The sequence below is a fragment of the Pogona vitticeps genome, chromosome 2, assembly GCF_051106095.1.
Source record: "Pogona vitticeps strain Pit_001003342236 chromosome 2, PviZW2.1, whole genome shotgun sequence".
NCBI lineage: Eukaryota > Metazoa > Chordata > Lepidosauria > Squamata > Agamidae > Pogona > Pogona vitticeps.
The window spans coordinates 130,941,023-130,956,823 of record NC_135784.1 but is presented as its reverse complement, the minus strand read 5'-3'; the positions used below and the strand labels follow the sequence as shown (position 1 = coordinate 130,956,823).

The window sequence follows — 15,801 nt, the reverse complement described above, 5'->3', positions numbered from 1 at the left end:
CCACAAATAAAACCAGGCCCTCAGAGATATTCTCTCTGTGGACCCATCAGCCATGCCTCCCAATAAGGCTAGGAAAGAATAGCAACAAGCTGAGAGCCCCTTGCACCAAGGCAATGCCCTCTTGTCCCAGGCACGTCATCATCTGCTGTGAAGCAAGAGCCACAGAGGCCACACCGGGCTCAGCCAAAAGATGTCAACAACGCAATGTCCAGGCCTCTCCGAAGTGTGGCAGCCTGGCGAGACATGTGTTAAGGGAAGGGATGGGGGGGGGAATCTCTCTTCAGCTAACTTGACCAACCCCCATAAATACATCTGTGTACAACTGATGAAATAATTCCTGAGGCACAGGAGGAGAACAGTGCTGTTGTTAGGCAGCACAGAAAAAGCAGAGAAGACGCCAGAACATGACTCCCATGGCAGGTCGGTTCTATTCAGATGTTTATTGTAGAGATGGCAAAGACAATATGCAAAGAAGTGTTAGTCGTCCTCCTCTCTTCAGGAGGTACCTTGTTAAAAGGAAAGCAGATGAATCCAGTTCCTCTCTCTCCTTCCACTATGGGAACTCTGGAGATTTTCTAGACAGGTACTACGGCCTCTTCCTTTAAAAAGGAAGTCATATGATTCCCACATCCTATGCAGGAGACAATCCTCTGCCCTCAGAAACATTATCCAAATAAAAGTAGAGAAAAGGATCCACTTGCTGTGCCACTTCCTTTCTCAGGAAGATGACTGCAAGCAGCAGGTGACCTCCTGTGCATTGGGGCACCGTGTCCTTCTCTTTTTCAGACCAAAGTTTCTCTCCAAGGGTCAGCCTCTCACCCATATACCAATCTATGCCCACTGCCATTCTTAACATGCTTCAAGCAGCAAAAGTAAAACTCCTATCTACAGTCATGGCTAAAAATATTGACACCCTTGCAATTTTGTCAGAAAATGCAAACCTTCTCTCAGAAAATTGTTGCAGTTGCAAATGTTTTGGTACTCACATGTTAATTTCTTTACTTTGCATTGGAACAATATAAAAAAATGAAAAAAAAGTCAAATATGATACAATCCCACACAGAAACGCAAAATGCACTGGCCAAAATTATTGGCACCCTTAACTTAATATTTGGTAGCACCCCCTTTAGAAAAAATAACTGAAGCAGCAAAGCAACCCCAAAACATCTTTGAACCTCCACCATGTTTGACTGTAGGGGTTGTGTTCTTTTCTTTGAATGTCTCACTTCTTTTTCTGTAAACAGTGCCATGATGTCCTTGACGGAAAAGCTCTACTTTTGTCTCATCTGTCCATAGTACGTTCTCCCAGAAGGATTGTGGTTTTGTCACATAAATTTTGGCATACTCCAGTCTTGCTTTTTTTTATGCCTTTGTGTCAGTAGTGGTGTCCTCCTGGCTCTCCTACCATAGCGTCCCTTTTCATTCAGATGGAGACAGATAGTGTGAGCTGACACTGTTGTACCCTGTATCTGCAGATCAGCTTGAATTTGTTGGGAAGCTAATCTGGATTCTGTATCCACCATTCGAACAACCCTTTGTTGTTATTTTTTAGTAATTTGGCTCTTCCATCCACGTCCAGGGAAGTTAGCTACAGTGCCATGGGCTGTAAACCTCTTGATGATATTTTGCACAGTGGACACAGGAACATTAAGATCTCTGGAGATGCACTTGTGGCAATGTTTTTCCACAATTGTTTCTCTCAAATCCACAGACAACTCTTTACACTTCATTCTTTCCTCCATGCTCAGTGTCACATACAGCACAAAGATTGAGTCAACTTTTCTCCATCTTAACTGGTTGCAAGTGTGATTACTATATTGCCCACAACTCTTACTTGCAACAGGTGTCTCTAAATACCAAGGAGCATCACATGCTTGAAAAGCAATTATTTCTTACAATTTAGAGAGGGTGCCAATAATTTTGGCCAATGCATTTTTGGGTTTCTGTGTGGGATTGTATCAGATTTGACTTTTCTTCTCTTTTTTGTGTTCAAAGAAATGAACATATGAGCACCAAAACATCTGCAGCAACAACAATTTTCTGAGAGAAGGATTGCATTTTCTGAGAGATTTGCAAGGGTGCCAATATTTTTGGCCATGACTGTATATGTCCGCCATTTTATATTCAATCTAAACACACAAACACTACTGAATAGTGTTAAAGATTAAAAGAGTGCCAAGTGCTGGAAATCTAAAATTCTCCTCTGCAAGTAGGGCCTCTTTTTGGCGGCAGTGCTAAGGAAAGAAGACAAATAAAAAGGCTGAGTGGGAAAGGAGAAGAGCCTCAGGGCTCACAGTCTACAAGGCCAGCAGAGCGTTTTTACCAGGTTCTTAATGTTCTCAGATATGACCTGCTGACTCAAACGTGACTCAGCAGACTAAAAGCAACTTTTTCTGAACCATCACCATGTAACAAATAATTGCACTATCAGGACTTGGTTTTCTCATGTGACATTCTGCAATTCTTTCTAGTGAGTTTGCAAGCAAGGCAGGAATCAAATACATACTCACACCTCAGTAACTTGCATCTCAAGAGACAGTGGCTAGCATATTGGGTTTGTATAAGGGAGGGATGGGCAAACTCTGACATGTTGGCAATACAGCCTCCCCCAGCAAAGAAAATTTCCCCAGTGCCTTATGCAATCATGAAAATATGGTGGGTGTGCTTCTCACAAATTGACAGAAAATGGCTTTTCCACTCCTCAAAAAAAGTGATGGTTTTACTTTAGGCAGGAGTCTCCCAAACCCTTGCCCCAAACCCAGAAAATCAAAAGGGGGCAGTGGCAAACTGCATTAATTCCTCTCCCCTTCTCCTTCCTTGTATTTTCAGACATTTTCAGCCCATGTGGGCGCTGGTGAGGAAAATTGGCCCATGAGAACTACCAAACATGCCCACCCTTGATATAAGAGGAATTCAGGTTCAACTCCAAATTCACCCTGTATACCTCACATGGGCAAATATATAGCAACCTGCCATCCATCTGCCAAGTGTCATTCACAAAGCTGGTGTGAGTGTGTTACTCTACACAGATCTCTGGAGGAAGGGTGGGATAAAAATGAAGTAAATGTTATTAGCTACAAACACAGCTGGAATATATTGTGTTTGAGGTGACGTCAGCTGATATGAATGTTTTGTTTGTGGTGTTTGATTTGTGAGAGGGTGGGGTTTTTTACATATATGAGAGAGCTCTAGATATTACACTCATGAGCAGAGGTGTGTGGGCTTCCCTTGAGGAGATTTTCTGCTTGAAATGCCTCAGTTTGAAATGTTGCTGATGTAAAATGGGGACTGGGAGAAAGCTTTGTTAAATACCAACAATGCATCCTAGTCAACACATCTTTTCCACTGAATTTACAGACACAGGAAATGCAAAAATCAATGCAGGCATCATTTATGAAACTGGCCTGCATGACTCCTTAATGTACAAGGAGCTGCAGAGAGGCAAATGCCAGCCAGGTGCAAGGATGGGACTTACGACTCACAATTGACCACTCAAGACCCTCTGGTTCAGGCCAAAGAAGTGACAAAGAGTTCATATCCTACTGTGACAATTGCATCTGAAAAAAGAAAGGGAGGCTGAGAAACTGGTGGCAAAGCCTCTTTGCAGACTCCTTGCTCTGAAATGACCAAAGGAATTTAAACATACAAGGATGTCCGCCCAAAAGATGGAACACTACATTCACCCAAACACACAGGTTCTTCATAATGCAGCTACATCTGGCTGTTATGTCTTACATTTTCAGACACACAGCGAACTTGAAACAATTTCTGTATTCCACTGGGAGCTGCTAATGAGCAGTATTTAAAAACACGTCTGGAAGCTACAGTGAACTGTTTTGAACAGTAGTCAGACTGTTCAGAAATTCTGCTGCAAAGATCAACCCTGTTTGGTCCTGGGTTTTTACAATTAGTAAAGAAATGATAAAGTAAGTTATCCACCTAGGTCCAATGCAGTGACATTCTGGATGGCTAAGTGTCTCTTGCCAGTATTACTATACTGGCTGAAACAATAACATATACATTTCTACAAAGTTTAGGGCCTAAAGATGGGTTCCAAAGGGAGAAAATGTATGGTAGTAGGTACTGGCTTCAGAAATTTACTGGTGACCTAGAACAAGACTTCACAAGCTGACCTACCTCACAAGGCTATTATGAGGATAAAGAGGAGAAGAGAAGAGCAATGCTGTTAAATGTTACTACTAATAATGCTATCATTACATGCTGTCAAGTTGGAACCAACTTATAGCAAACCTAATAGGGCTTTCAAGGCAAGTGAGATTTTTAAGGAGTGGTTTTAGCAATAACAGTGTTCCGTGTCTAGTCGTGCTGGCCACATGACCATGGAAACTGTCTACGGACAAACACTGGCTCTAGGGCTTGGAAATGGGGATGAGCACCGTGCCCTAGAGTCGGACACAACTGGACTAAATGTCAAGGGGAACCTTTACCTTAAGCAGTTCCACTCCTTAAAATCTCACTTTTTCCTGTGCGTGGTTGTGTGTTTCTATGGCTGAGTGAGGATTCAAACCGAGACCTCCCAAGTCCTAGTCCAGAATTCTATCTACAACACCACACTAGGTGTCCACTAATAACAGCAATTAATAATAAATAAAGATTCAACAGTTGTTGAGACAACTTAAAGCTCCTAATACTCTCAATGTGTTCTCATGTACTGAGGCAGAAAGTATTCCCTTCACCCTGCATTGAACACTACATGGAATTTATTCACAAGACTTGATCAGAGTCCTGTAAGATTTAAGAAACGATGATTGTATAACAAAGGCCATGCTGATGTCCCACAAAACAAGCACAAGCAGCTGGAATAGAACCACCAATAGGAAAGCAACTCATTCCAATTAAACCTTTACAAAGAGAAAAACACATTTCGTGACCAGCCTGACGAAATGATCACAAATGGCTAAAGCTGAGAAAGATCCATTAAATTCCTTGTTTCCAAAGATAAAAATTGCACACATAGACACAGAGAGAGGATAATCAGAAATACAAGAACTCTGAGATTCAAGGCACAGCAGCACAAGGGCAAAACATTTTTAAGTGAAAGATATGGCATCCTCCCACAGAAATCTCTACCAGCACTGTTTTTAAGAAGCATAAATCCTTCTTTCTTCTGTGCTTACCTGGGGATCATTGCCAACTTTGCGGAAACTCATGTGGCTGGATTCTAGTTGGGGCACCAGAGTCCCTGGTATGTGATACCCATTTACTGTGAAGAAGAGAGAAAAACACTGAGGAGCTGATGCAATCAGGGCTGTAACTAGGGCGAGGCAATGAATGAATGAATGAATGAATGAATGAATGAATGAATGAATGAATGAATGAATGAATGAATGAATGAATGAATGTATTTATTCGATTTTTACCCCGCCCCTCTAGACAATGTCTACTGAATGAATGAATGAATGAATGAATGAATGAATGAATGAATGAATGAATGGAAAATACAATTAATGACTTTGATTAAGCCTCAGCCTACTGCAAATCTTTAAAAGGTAAGAGAGGTTGGGATGGAATGTCTTTTGTAGGGAGTACAGGACTGGTGAAAATGAGGATTGTGTAGACAGGGGAAAGATCCTCCAAGGAGAGTTCAAGGAGCATTCAACATTCTTCTGTCTCTTGAGGCCCTTCAGGTTGCCCACTCGCTGACATGCCAATCCTCTCTGGCGCCCTCTTGGTGCCATGTCACTCATCCTCTCCAGGAGGAATCTGCTATCCTCTAGCTATCACACTACGGAGGCGTTGCCAGAATCTCGCGGAGAAGACCCTGCCCACTCGTTGGCACTGGCAAGAGGGAGGCGTGAGAATAAAAGGCAGACCCGAAAGGCAGGGAAACAAGCGAGGGAATCGGTGGGGCCCAAATCACACGGAAGGAAAGAAAGGCATGACAAATGGAAGGGAAAGGAGCGGGGAGAGTCTAGAAAGGAAAAAGCCCCTCTCCCAGGCAGGCAAGGCGGAGCAAGGCAGTTATGGTTCCCACATCCTGGGGTTTGCAAAGTGGCACTTATCTCCCAAGAGCACTTGGGCAGCAGCCTGCACTGAGACATAGCAGCAAGGGAAGAGGCAAATCCAGCTGTTTTCCCTACAGTGTAATGGGGAAGACGAGAGTGTGTGGGTGGCTACAACTGATTTAGTGCATGCACGCACACTTTGTACTCTCACTGTTCAAGGACCAGCTGGCAAACAAGTTTCAGCATCCTCACTTCCCCTCCCTGTCATCAGGGTTGGCCGAGGGAGAGAGAGCCAGGGAGTGGGGGGGGGCAAAGGCCAGGTGAGGCAGGGGGACCAGCAGCTACTGCCTGCCCACAGAGAGGCAAAATCCTGAGTCAGCCAAGGGTGCTGACATGCTGGGGGCTGTGCCTCAGCTGAATATAAGATGGCAAATATAGGTAAGATGGCCTCTTGGCCATCTTCGAGTCTAACCTTACTTCACGAGTTGCTGCGGGGTAAACTAGAAGTTGAGGGTGATTATAATCTCTTTAGGGATTGTCCACCACAAATAAGAAATTAATGGGAAAGTTGACAAAGTTTTTTGTTGTTATTCAGATGGGGTTTTCACAGCCTAGAGCCAAATATGTTCGGCTAATTGCTGCAGGTTAAGTTACTGCTTAGGAAAAATTACAGAGGCTTTTTCCAAAGGTTGGCAAGCCTTTGCATAGCAAAATGGGATTTATATTGATTCTCAAGTTGATTAGTATATATGCCTTGAAAGCACAGCAGATTGAAAGTCTTCTCTGGCTGTTTGGCAGCCATCTCTTCACATCCTTTTTTTTAAATTTAATTTTTTTTTTTTTTTTGCAAATTTCCAACATTTTTTTAAAAATAGTATTTGGAATGGCAAGTGCTACTCTTTGAATTTAAAAAGAATTCTAAACTCTTAGTGAGCTCAGCAAGCAAGTACCATGGTCCTTGGGATTTGGGAGCCTGTTTACTGCCATTCTGCATACTTACATATTTATTAAATAAAATTATAAAGTTGTTCTTAATAAAAGTTTTCATGCCAGTGCAATAAAAAGGTTACAAATATCATGAACTACTGGATAGCTCATTGGTTTAGGTATCTGGCTATAGATCCAGAAGTTGGGAGTTTGATTCACCACTGTGCCTCCCAAACAGGGACTGGACATGACGATCCATAGGGTCCCATCCAGCTCTGCCATTCTAAGATTAACATCATGCCTGGCCTACTTTTCAACTTTGCTGGCCACCTTCATTATATTTGAGCCACCCCAAGTCAAAGTTTCTTATATGTGAAGCTGATTCTGTGCTTAAGCAGTTAATGGTGGAAGGCAGAGGAGAGTTAAAGGGAGAGACAGGTGGTTGTCAACCATAATTTAAGATTTATCACCTAGCCTAGTGGTTCCCTTGGGTAACCCAGGTGTTCTTGGACTTTAATGCCCAGAAACCCTGGCCAGCACAACTAATGATGAAGGCTTCTGGGAACTGCAGTCCAAGAACACCTGAGTTACCCAAGGTTTGGAACCACTGACCTAGCCTCTTTCAGTGCTTAAAAAATAAATAAATCAAAGATTGCAAAGGGGATCAGTGTGAAAACTGTTAATGGTTTTGCTGATGGCCAAGAGGTGGCTCATTGGAGTACAGAAACATTCAAACATATATTCTTCAACAGCTATAATTCAGAGTACAGAAACATTCAAACATATATTCTTCAACATCCATAATTCTGCTGGAAGGAGGAAGGACAGTGCGGGAGCCTATAAGCATCATTTTCCTGATCTAGTTAAGAGAAATGGCACAGGTACTTTCTCACTTGGCACGGTATGCCATACAGAACATAAAATACTGAAGACACTGTGTGATTTCTTTCGGGACCTTTGTCACACATACCTTCCAGTTGATTCAGAGCTTGGGAGAGTTATGTTTTTTTTATTATAGCTCCCGGAAAATCCCAGCTAGTGTTGTTTATTTCCCAAGCTAACTGGGGGACTTGGGGCAATACAGTCCAAAAACTGTAACTTTTCTAAGCTCTGGGATGATCTGTTCCATACCTGTAGGCAAGGAGTTCTTCTGGGTCACAGGGCTCTTGGGGGTTCCAGGCACACTGCTGGGTCGCTCCCAAGTAGTCTCTGTTTAAAACAAAACCAGAATTAAAGTGAGTGCACTCTGAATCTCCAGCAGACACAAACTCTAAAAACATCCAACCTAATCAGATAAAAGGTTAACTCCTGAGCTGTGATGATCATTATATAACGCTTCTATCCTGCCGGAGAGAAAGGTATCACTTTGAAACAGGCCCAGATGGCAGCTTTCCTCTTGGGCAATCTTCACACTTCCTGGAGGACGCTGGTCCGCACAGACTCCATGGCTCCACTGCAGCTCCTGTGCCAAGTGTGCAAAACAGCATCACCTCTGCACTTGAAGGCCGCAAAGAAGCCATGAAGGCTGAGAGAACATGCCTGACCTCTACCACTGAAACTACGGATGCGCCTTTTAAATCTTATTCTCAGAAAAGCCGTAACTTGAGTACCCAAGTCTTTGAGCTTCTTGCGCAAGCCGTGACACAGCTCTGGAATATGCAGGTGTAAAGAGCACCTTGAGAACACGCAGAGTACCTTTCCTTCACCATTCATTGACTCAGGTGTTGACACACAGGAAAAGGCCTACCGGAAGAGTGAGCAATCAAAAGCTCTTACCCTATAACTGCTGCTAGTCAAATGAAACCACAGCACATCCACCGGTATAAATGGCACCAGCAGCCAGCTCTGTTTCCTAATACACTTCTTTCTTTCTTTCAGAGCACATTTCCTCCTACTTTGAAGGTACATCAGTTCAACGGGAAAATGTGCTGGCAAGAACACGGTGAGCAGAACGGCCCCTGACTTTATTTAGCTATTTGAACATTAAGAGCGACAACCGCCTTCTTCGCTGCATTTCGCAGCCATGCCAGGCAATGCACTTCATGACACATGAGCAAAAACTAGCCAAGGTGCCGCGCCCCCCCCTCCACAAAAAGCAAGCAAGCAAACTAGCAGACAAGAGTTGCATGCTCTCAAAGGGTAATCACAGCTAGCACAGCATCTCCGGCAGTAGGTGGTGCTGTAAGTTTGAATTAGCCTCAAGATTGCAGCTCTGTTCAGAGGCCTTACCACAGACTCGAACTTGGTTGCTAGCCTACATGTGACGCACTGCTGCTCTCTTTTTATGACTACAGGTACAAGATCATTCAAAGGACTGTACCTCCTGTTTTTACCCTGAGAATGTGACTGCTGTTTAGCCATCTTCATCAGGTCAAGCACCACAAGCTGCCAAGCACCAAGCTAATGCTTCCATGGAAGAAAGAAGACTGAAGGACGCCTGGCACAGAAAAGGAGACTGGGAAAGTCGGAAAGAGGACGCGCCTCCGGGCCAAATTTCACAAGTATAGCTTTAGGCGAACTGAATCATGGGATTTATGTTTTTCAAGCATCAAGACATGGATGAGGAGAGGAAAAACAGTAGGCAATAACATCCCCAAACTACACAACAAGCATTTGGGACACCTTGTCACCAGCCACAGCCACATAAAAGCCTTGCTTCTTCCTCTTCCTACTGTTTTTCTACATGGATTCTTCTTGTTGTTCCTAATTATTTTGGTTTTTATATATATTCTGCTTCCCTAACACTCAATGCCAAGTTTGATCTGTGTGCCGTTGGTTTTATAGAACAGCAGTGCTTCCAAACTTTACATCTCCTAATGAAGAGCCTTTCCATAATATGCATAAATGCAGAACACTGGGCAATTCACGTTTGATTCTGACACACTATTACGATTCATTTTCTCGAAGTTCTACTTCCGGGATATTAGTTTTCTGGTACAATGTGGAGAAGACCTCAGGTATTCACACAACCTGCAGAATCAGATGACGTCGGGCTCCTTCCCTTCCCAAATTACACTAGGATTGTAGTGGAGTGAATAGGGGTAGCCATAATTCATCATAACTCACAATAATCTTTCTTAGCATTCTGGTCTCATTAGGAAAATCTTTATTTCACATGGTGACGAGTTCTCCACAAGGATAGTGCAACCCATCTGGCAAGACATGAGTAGTCTTAATAGAGCACAGCCATACAAACTAGTAACCAAAGACAAATTCCACACGTCACCACCAAACTTGACACAGCTCTCTAAAATACTGTACTAACACAATCTTGCTTGACTGTAGCACTTTTTCTTAAAAGACTATGGCCACATGGTGCGTGGTTGTATGTAGGGCTCCTGTTCCCAGAAATAACTGGTCACACTTATTGACAAGCTAACTGATCTGCACTCACCCATTCCCTATAACAAGACACAGTTTTTGCAGGGGGAAAAAATAATTGCACCCAATGGTGCAGAAATCCTCCTGGTCCAAGCATTCAAGTGTAAATTATCCCTCCCTGAAGGTTTAAAAAACAAAACAAAACAGCACTGAAGGCAAGCAATTAGCAAGTGTAATATTATTAATGCTATAATTTGCTTAGCATTCCATTTCCTAGTTTGCTGTCTGCGTTAAGGCTTTTATTTTAAGCTTGTTTGGGAGGTCTGCATACTGTTGAGATGGCAATAGTGAGTCATAAAGGAATGCGGCAGTGTAAAGCACACAAGTGTGAAATTAAAGTGTAGAAGTATTAGCACATGTCTGTATGCCATTCTATAAGGGTGGGGTCAAAATGACAAAATCATAGAACAAAAACATACAAAAAATTATGAAAACTTTCTTCAAAATTCAGAATGGGACATTATGGCTCTTTCAAAATCTTATTTTAATTAGAGGAATAAAGTTGAATAATGGTAGCATTTTCAATGACGCATTTATGTACTCTGACAGTACAGGACAAAACAAAAAACAAAAAAACCTCACCCTGATAAAACAGAAAGATACCTTATATTCTCTGGAAAGCATTACTGTATTTAAATTTCTCAGAAGCCAAAGACTGCCCTTACCTTCCCTCCCCAAATGGCAGAGACAGAGGAGGAGAAAGAAGAAATCGGTCCTCAGAAAGGAAGGTTTGACCTTGAAAAATTCCTTCATGAAGCTGTGGAGAGGTCTGCAAGATGGTGCTTCTCTGACATCAGAGAGGTATACGTTATCATCATTATCTGCAGAGCTGGGAAGGACACGATGGATCATCAAGTCCAGCCTCTGTCAGGGAGGCCCAGTGGGGAATCAAACTCGCAACCTCTGGCTCTGCGTTCCTAAACCACTGAGGGATCCGGGGCCAGAGTCTGCTGGGAGAAGTTATGGATCCACAGTATTCTTGCAAGTTTCTTGAAACTTATTGCAAATTTCTTTCTGCCAAATATCTGAGGGAGGCTATGCCAGCCTTAGAGCTGCAACAGTTCATTTCCTTCCCAGAGGTTTCATGAAATGATCCGGGAATACCCCCAGTGCTACCCTAGGCAGAGCAGCCACTACCATCAATTTGGGGAATGGAAGTTTAGCAGTCCCTGACATCCCCAATTATGATCATCCCCTGCCCATCTTCCACTGTGGGTCTCATATGCATAACTGAAGTTAACTCTAAGGTCATTAATCCTTTAAACAATATAATATGTCTTGGTTAATAAAATGTGCTTTGATTTTGACTCATTATTGAAGGCCTCAGAGAAGAGAGCTTCACCTCAGCTCAAGGCCTAATCTGACTCAGTAACAGAAAATGTATTTTCCCAAGGTATGCGCATGTAGTGTCATATGGAAAGTCAATATCTCCTTCTAGCATTGAGCTGCTCCCCTTTAATGAGATCCTATTAAAATCTTCATTAACTGCCCCCATCTTCTGCGAAACTAACGATTCTAATCTCCCCCCTCGCAACTGCACAAAGGGCACGACAGACTCAACACAGCAGGCCCAATTGGCTGTGGACTCCTGTCATCGCTCCAACATGTGTGAAAATTATGTCAGTTACATGCCGTTAAAATACGAAGGGGTCACAACGGCCATTTGGTTCTTACGTTTCTCTTTTATGTCGTTATTGGTGTCAAATATTTACACATGCCAAAGAAGAAAACCTTTTTTTTTCTTTGCCAAGGCAGTAGCAGTGAACCGATAAGAACAAGATCACCTCACCTCCTGCCTTCCATAAGGCCTCGTCTTTTCACGCTTCCAGGAAAGAATAATTCAGGTAAGCATCCCTAATTCTCACACATGAAAAGATGAAATGTACTGGCACCCCCTGTCTGGCTGTTATGTAACAGATGATTCCCTGCCAATCCCGCGGTGTTACACTGCCATATACTGGCAGTTATTAAAAATAACAAGGCAGTCCACAATTATAGGAGTTCTTAGAATAGACATCGGCTAGCCTGCTTTTGCAGGAGAGACTTCTGCACCTTTGGCACAAGGACAGATTTTTCATGAAACTAATATATGTTGCACTAATAGGTCTATTCAATGGATTTGGCAGCCCGGCATGATCACTACGGCAGTGCATTAGTTTAGCTGCTGCCTACGTACAAAGGGACTCAAATGTGTGTCTCTGCGCATGCTGTCAGCCAGGATGGTGTAATGTCATCAAGCATGCAAAATGAGGAAATAAGGAAGAAAAGGAATCCCTAGATCCCAGAAAGGGGTACAGCCAGAATAATGGGTACCAGAAAATGTGCAACAAACAACTCTAATGGCAGAGAAACAGCTCATTCAAGCAGCAGATATTGAAAGTATTTAAAGAAACAACGTTCCTTACATCTAGGAAGGGATGGTACCATGCTGGCTAGCTATGCCCAGTCTTACATTTCCAAAGACCTTAGGTTTGACTTCAGTAAGAACAGGAAATATGTACCCGTTGATCCAAAGTCCCCCTAGCATGGAGAAGCTCTGCACACAGAGGAGCCCATTCTCACTGAGGTTGTATGCATGGCTACAAGGCCATGGGCTGCCAATATGGTGAACAGGTAGCAGAATTCTATTCCCCACTTACATGCTGGTTGGACGCATGAAGTGTACAGTATTCCTTATCCCTTGCCCCTAAGATCACAAGAGGGAAACATACACCTTTAGATTTTCCAGAAACTGTCCTCTGTCCCTGCATTCTTCCCTTGTGAAGCTTGATGGCTGCAGTGCCAATAAAATTATAGTACAGGAAGTATATGTATCTAAAATGTTTTTTCTTAGAGTTTTCAGCATAAAGGCCCAGCAGTTAAAAAGCGCCTGGAGTGGCTTGATCCATCTTCCCTCTCTCAGCATTGCCATAACCCTTTTACAGCTCCCATTTTCCCAGGAAATGAAATGAAATGAAACTTCCTCTCTCAACAGGCAATGTTTTATCTGTGGATGCCTCAGGCCCATCCTCTAACCTGTGACAGTGGCCACAGGTGAGCCACCCAACTCCTTCTGTGATGTAGGGGCTAATAACCATTGGTGCTACTTCAGCACCTGTCAGAGCCTTATCCTACAAGGAGGCCAAGAATATTTCTCTTTCAGTTTGTGGGCTGTACATCAATGTATCGCCGACAACCTCTAGAAACGTATAGAGCTCAAGTGTATGACCCGATGGGCAACCTTCTGAGTTAAGCAATTTTGAGCTCTACAATTCAGTTGCTAAATCTGAGCCAATCTATTCCTCTGTCAATTTTATCACTGGCAAGAGCCGAGTTATAGCTTATGTTTGGCAGTATTCATGAGAATGCACATACTTGGAATGTCATAAACTATTTATTTAATGCAGCATGTTATTACTGGAATGTTGCTAACATTATTTATTATTCATGTTTCGTTCCCCCGTGCACCCACCCATTTCATATTACCTAGCAAAAAGACACAATGATCAGCAAAAAATTTAAAAAATATTATATCTATGTGACCCAATTCTGATCATTTTTAAAGGTTATTCATAGAATCCTCAATTTATGCAATTTATTTATTTTATTTATTTATTAGAGTTCTACCCTGCCCATCTAGACCAAAGGTCTACTCTGGGCAGCACTACAAATTTTTAAAAACAGTGAAACCAATAAACATATACTATGAATCCAAGATGGCAAAAATGTCAAAATTTAAGATATGGCAGGAGGGAAAGCCTGTCCAAATAGCCAGGTCTTAAGTTTACTCCTGAAAACACCCAGTGAGGGAGCCAGGTGGACCTCCATGGGCAAGTTGTTCCAGAGGCGAGGGGCCACTGCCGAGAAGACACAGTTCCTCATTCTTTCCTTCCGGACCTCCCTCGGCGTTAGACCCCTCAGCTGCCTGGCCTGGCTAGAACGAGTGACTCTGGCAGAAACGGGTGGGAGAAGGCGCTCTGAGATATCATGGTCCTAAACCATTTAGGGCTTTATATATCATCGTTAAGACTTTGAAATCAATGCGGAAATGAATGCGCAGCCAATGCAAGATGGCCAGACTGGGGGAAATAGGGTGGTACCTATCCAGTTTGAACCTGGATCTTTTCCCATAAAGTCACAGAGGAAAACATCAATATTATTTAAAATAACACTGGATTCTTTAGTAGCAAAAGAAGGGCATATTTGGGTTTTTGGGCTATAACTTACAGAATTCCTTAGGTAGCATGACTTTGCAGAGAAGGAAGCAAGCAAGCAAACAAAAAAGAGCACTTTCCATATAGTACCCTTGATGCTTTGGTAGTCAATTGTGTGCAAAATACTCTTAGTTATCAGGAATATAAATAATGGCCTTGCTTATTGATAGCTGTGTATTACGTATATGAAGATTCTTATACAGTGCATACAGAAGGAATGTGATTCTTAGTCACAGTGTGGAAATGCCTGAGTCTAGGTTTGTCCCCTTGAAAACAATGACCGTGGCTGGGAATCTCCCCCATCTAACATAGATGATGCAGAACTTAAGACATCCTATGTCTAAGAGATCAGTGTTGTATTGCTGCTGCTGCTGCTCCTCCTTTTGCTGTGCTGCAACAGAACTGCCATATTCTTGGATATGTGTTGTTGCACATATTAAATAAAGCTTAAACAGCCTGTCTCATCCAACTACACTCTAAAAGTTGCAGTACAAAAGAGGCCATGAGTGGGCTGTGGTGTTCTGCCATGACAAGCATTTTTCAAAATTTATTTAAACACTTATATTCTGTATTTTGGTATGAAAAAAGATCTACAAGGCTGCTAACAATATATTAAAATTCATACTAGAAAAGTAAATACAGTAATCAAAACCACACGGAGAACATAACAGGAAACTGGGAATTAATTAGACACAGCAGTAGGAAACAACCAGTCATGGAACAACAAGCCATGAAGATGTTAAGCACAAGGGAGACCCCAAAAGCTCTCCAAAAAACCACAGTTCCTTTAATCAGGTTGAGGAAGCTCAGGTTCATTCAAGGTTCTCAATGATCACTCCCATAATCTTTCACCACTGGTTGTGCCCGATGAGGTTAAAGGAGTATCAACCCAAACAGCCGAAGGATCCTCACTTCAGCCCTTGAAGACAAGCATAAAAAGACCAGCAGAGAGAGGATAGTGAAAATCTTCACCAGCAAGGAGTTACTGAATCTTGGTGTCATGATCAAAACAGCCAAAGATCAGGTATGCTTCTGCTGGAAGGCTCATAGTAGGGAGAATTAAGGCATGAAATATTTCAAAGTGCTGGCAGGTTTTCAAGAAACCTAGACACAAAAAAGGCAAGGTCAGCACTTTGAGATGAACCTAGAAACCAACCAAGAGCCAAAAAGATTGTTGTGAAATAGGCATCATTATATTTCCCATTGCCTTTCTAAGCCAACAGTCTGCCAATCACACTGTGAAATATATACAGATTCTGTGAGAAATACAACCTCACAGTAGATTACACAAATCTATGACACTACAGCATGAATGGCCACAGTTCAGCAATTCG

General features: G+C 42.6%; 1 protein-coding gene across 3 annotated transcripts in view; it reads right to left on the bottom strand.

Annotated features, from left to right (window-relative positions):
• The window catches only part of GAS7 (growth arrest specific 7), a 151,648-nt gene that overhangs the window by 38,399 nt on the left and 97,448 nt on the right, over positions 1–15,801 (bottom strand). For all 3 annotated transcript variants that reach the window (XM_072990437.2, XM_072990438.2, XM_020785902.3), the window contains exons 3-4: positions 8,025–8,102; positions 5,139–5,224 (exon numbers count right to left, since the gene is read on the bottom strand). In XM_072990437.2, the coding sequence (XP_072846538.1) occupies positions 5,139–5,224; positions 8,025–8,102 (164 nt within the window). The remainder of the gene's footprint in view (positions 1–5,138; positions 5,225–8,024; positions 8,103–15,801) is intronic.